Below are 3,799 nucleotides of genomic sequence, written 5' to 3'. Positions count from 1 at the left end.
CATCATTTTTTGTAATCAAAAAGTCACATTTTATTTCAATATGCATAGAATTCCTGGTTACGAGTTGACAGCTGAATACTACACGCATATTTAGTTGTTTTAAATAAATCAACTCTATTGCAGACACATGTTAAACCATGCAACCATCTTAAACACACGAAACAAATCTCTTGAAGCCGCACGAAAGAGAGCATGAGAAGGGGCATAATATAATTTATTGAATTAATAAAATACATCATAGAAATAATAAGCTCAAATGGGAATGAACACTATCAATCTTCTAACCTTATTTTCCTATATTTGCTTGGTTCTTGATATCTTCAATTAATCGAGTCATGTTTCGGTGGGAAGATCCTCCATCTTCTATTGCTTTATCCGCGATCTTACCGAGTTCTTTAGCTCTCTTTCTTCTCTCTTCTCCTTCTTTCCCTTCTTCCATTACCATCTCTATAGCATTTAAAAATGCCTCACTCTTCACCAACTCTCCAGACTTATCTTCATCAACCCAAAGCTCTGAAATTTTTTGAGCACCAACACTAACTCCAGTTCTCAACACTTGTACAACTAACTTCTCATTGTAGAATTGCTCTTGAAACTGAGGCCATGTTACCAAAGGGACACCAGCAGAAACCCCTTCTAGAATAGAATTCCACCCACAGTGAGTCAAAAACCCTCCAACCGCAGGATGTGACAAGACTAACAGTTGTGGAGCCCACCCGTGGATCAATAATGCTCTATCTTTGGTTCTCTCTCCAAACCCCTCTTCATCTATCCATTTTTCTATCTTCTCAGTCTTATGACCTGCTCTAACTACCCAAATGAACGGTCTTTTCGATGATTCTAGAGCTAGAGCAAGCTCTATAAGTTGTGCAGGCTCAACCCGACTAATGCTTCCTAAACACGCATAGATCACGGAACCATTTTCTTGGGAATCTAGCCACTTGAGACACTCATCTTTGTTAACTGATGACTTGTTACCTCTCTGGACCTTCTCTGATTCATCCTTGTGGCATAGTGATAATGGCCCTATGCACCAAACTTTATCTCCTTTCACTTTCTGATATTCATCAACATAGCCTTGCTCCAACTCCTCAAAACTGTTAACAACTACTCCATACGCTTCGGATTCCGATGCTCGAAGCTTTTCATGAAAATCAATCACAGCTTCATGGCTTGAACTGAATGCAAAAGGAAGTTGGGATCTTTTTAGTTCAATATGATCAGGCAGACCAGGCAAAACGAATGATTCCGACTCGCCTACACTTTCATATACCTTTGAGAAGTATAAAACATGGTTACACATCTGTGTTAAGCAATTCATTCCATCAAATATAATCCTTGGAATCTGAAACTTTTTTGCTGTTTCACCTGTCCATAGGAGAAACGTATCTGCTAATATGCAGTTTGGCCTAGGATCAAGCTTTTCAATATACTGTTCGACTTGTGTTTGTAGTGATCTATAGGCCTGCATAAGAGCTCCTGTCATTCCCATATTAGGAAGATCGTCTAAGCTTTCACAGCCTTCGGGTAAGCCAAACTCCTTATATGGAAGTTGGAATTCAAGAAAACATATGGGAAGACCTGACTGGATTGCTTGATCGAGGATTGACCCGAATCTGAGGGCGTTGACGGGGGTGGCAACTATGGTGACTTGAACACCGTGTTGAGCAAGTAACTTGGCCATGTCAATGGTGGGGATATAGTGGCCTGGAGATCCCATGGGTATAACAAGAAAGTGAAGCTGGATTAGCTCTTGTGATTGTTCTAAAGCCATATGAAAGTCTGGTAATTAGTATAATGGAGAGATTGTTTGTATCTATGAGTGATGATGGAAGTTCAGCTATCAATAACTATATAAACCACGCAACTGTGGACAGGATACCATAGATCATCCTCCAGCAGACAGCAGTTGACACAAATAATTATTTTTAGAAAGACAAAAGGCCGGCCAGGATTAAAGATGCCAAGTGGAAGCATTACTTAAGTGCTAAACCAATATCATATGCTTGTCTATATCTTTATTATTAAATTATTTGTTGGGCCTTGCACCTAGGCGACCATTGGTGCCTTTGCAGCTCACGCCTTTGTCTACCTACATAGTTAGACCATGAGGTATGGTGGGGCTTGGGTTGAGCATTTGGTGACACGTGTATCTTGAATATTCCCAACCCAAAGCCAAGTTTTCAAGGGGTATGGTTGGAGCTTGGGTTGGGCGTGGCTGGGCGGGTGGCATAGCCACATCAACAATTATTTTTAATATATATTTATATTTATAATTACATAAAAAATAAACATACATATTTTTTTAAAAAAATACATAAACATACATAATAATTATCAAAATAAAAAAACAATCATTCGTCGTCGTCTTCATCGGTTTCGAACCCAGGAATCGTTGAAACATGTTCCACCAAATCAGCTCGAAGGTTCTGATGTATATCCCTTGACTTTATTAAAAATTCATTTGCCGCTTTATCTTCGTCTGTTACGTTACCTGGTTGGGGGTCATCGTCATCATAGTAGGTAACGACCGCTCTACCTTCATCCTCCAAAATCATGTTGTGAAGAATGATACATGTGTACATCACGTTTCCAATCTGATCCTTGTCCCATAGTCGACAAGGCATTGCCAATATTCGCCACCTTTTCTTCAAAACACCGAATGCTCGCTCGACGTCTTTACGTGCAGCCATCTGTACCCTGTTAAACTTTAATCTCTTTGGATCTGAGGTACCGTGTCTTGTGAACGATTTTACGAAAACCCCCCACTCTGAGTAAATCCCATCAACTAGGTAGTAACCGTACATGTACTCAACCCTGTTTACAAAGAAAGTTCCTTTGGGTCCTATACCATTTACCCGATCATTGAAAAGAGGCGAGTGGTTTATGATGGTAATATCATTATGTGAACCTGGCATACCGAAGAACGCATGCCATATCCAAAGATCTTGGGACGCAACCGCTTCAAGCATGATGGCTGGCACCCCGTGAAATCCACTAGTGTGAGCGCCTTGCCATTGGGTAGGACAAAGTTCCCAGTGCCATTTCATACAATCTAAACTACCTAGCATCCCGGGTAGCCCATGATAATCAGCGTGATGTTCCAATATTTGTTGCATGTCACTGACGAAGGGCTTTCTCAAATATCTTTTCCTATAAAGTTCTAGAATACACGAACAAAAGTTGTGAAGAGTTTCTCTAGCTACACGTGCAGACATTTTTAAAGAGTCATCCATAATGTCCGAACTATTGCCGTACGCTAACTGCCTAAGTGCGGCCGTGACCTTTTGCCACATACTAAATCCTAATTGCCCGGTTACATCGGGTTTTTGTTGGAAATAATCATATTTCTCCTCAAGATCTCTAAATATTCTTAAAAATAAGTTTCTACTCATACGAAAACGACGCCTAAACATTTTTTTCATCATACTTAGGTTCCGTTGAGAAGTAATCGCTTACCAACAAATCGTTAGCGGTGTGCCGTTCACGAGCGATGTACCTTCTCCTCCGTTTAGGTTGTTGAGTCTCTTCCTCATCGTCTTCGTCTTCCACGATAGCTTTCACCACCGCCGCGATCGTTTGTAAAAATATTTCCGCACCATCGTCAGATGATGATGACGATTCACTATAACTTGAAGAACTCATGGTAATATTGTGTTTTATGTGTTTGATATTGTGTGAGAAAATTGTTAAATGTGATAAGTATTTATAAAGGAAAAAAAATTTAAAAAGTAGCCCCTAACGGCTACCCCAACGGCTAGCCCAACGGCTACTTTTAATGGGCCAATGACAATCCGCC

General features: G+C 40.3%; 1 protein-coding gene across 1 annotated transcript; it reads right to left on the bottom strand.

Moving 5' to 3' along the window:
• Positions 1-186: 186 nt before the first annotated feature.
• On the bottom strand, positions 187-1,967 carry LOC110898358 (UDP-glycosyltransferase 73C1). Its single transcript, XM_022145130.2, has one exon. It carries the CDS (start codon positions 1,772-1,774, stop codon positions 287-289), a length of 1,488 nt encoding a protein of 495 aa, XP_022000822.1. The 5' UTR covers positions 1,775-1,967; the 3' UTR covers positions 187-286.
• Positions 1,968-3,799: the final 1,832 nt, after the last annotated feature.

Source organism: Helianthus annuus, chromosome 13 (assembly GCF_002127325.2).
Source record: "Helianthus annuus cultivar XRQ/B chromosome 13, HanXRQr2.0-SUNRISE, whole genome shotgun sequence".
In the NCBI taxonomy this organism is placed as follows: domain Eukaryota; kingdom Viridiplantae; phylum Streptophyta; class Magnoliopsida; order Asterales; family Asteraceae; genus Helianthus; species Helianthus annuus.
Note: the sequence above shows the minus strand (reverse complement) of the source record. Positions and strands in the feature narration are given on the sequence as shown.

Coding starts and splice junctions, on each gene's coding strand:
- LOC110898358 (XM_022145130.2), bottom strand. CDS start 1,774: ATGGCTTTAGAACAATCACAAGAGCTAATCCAGCTTCACTTTCTTGTT.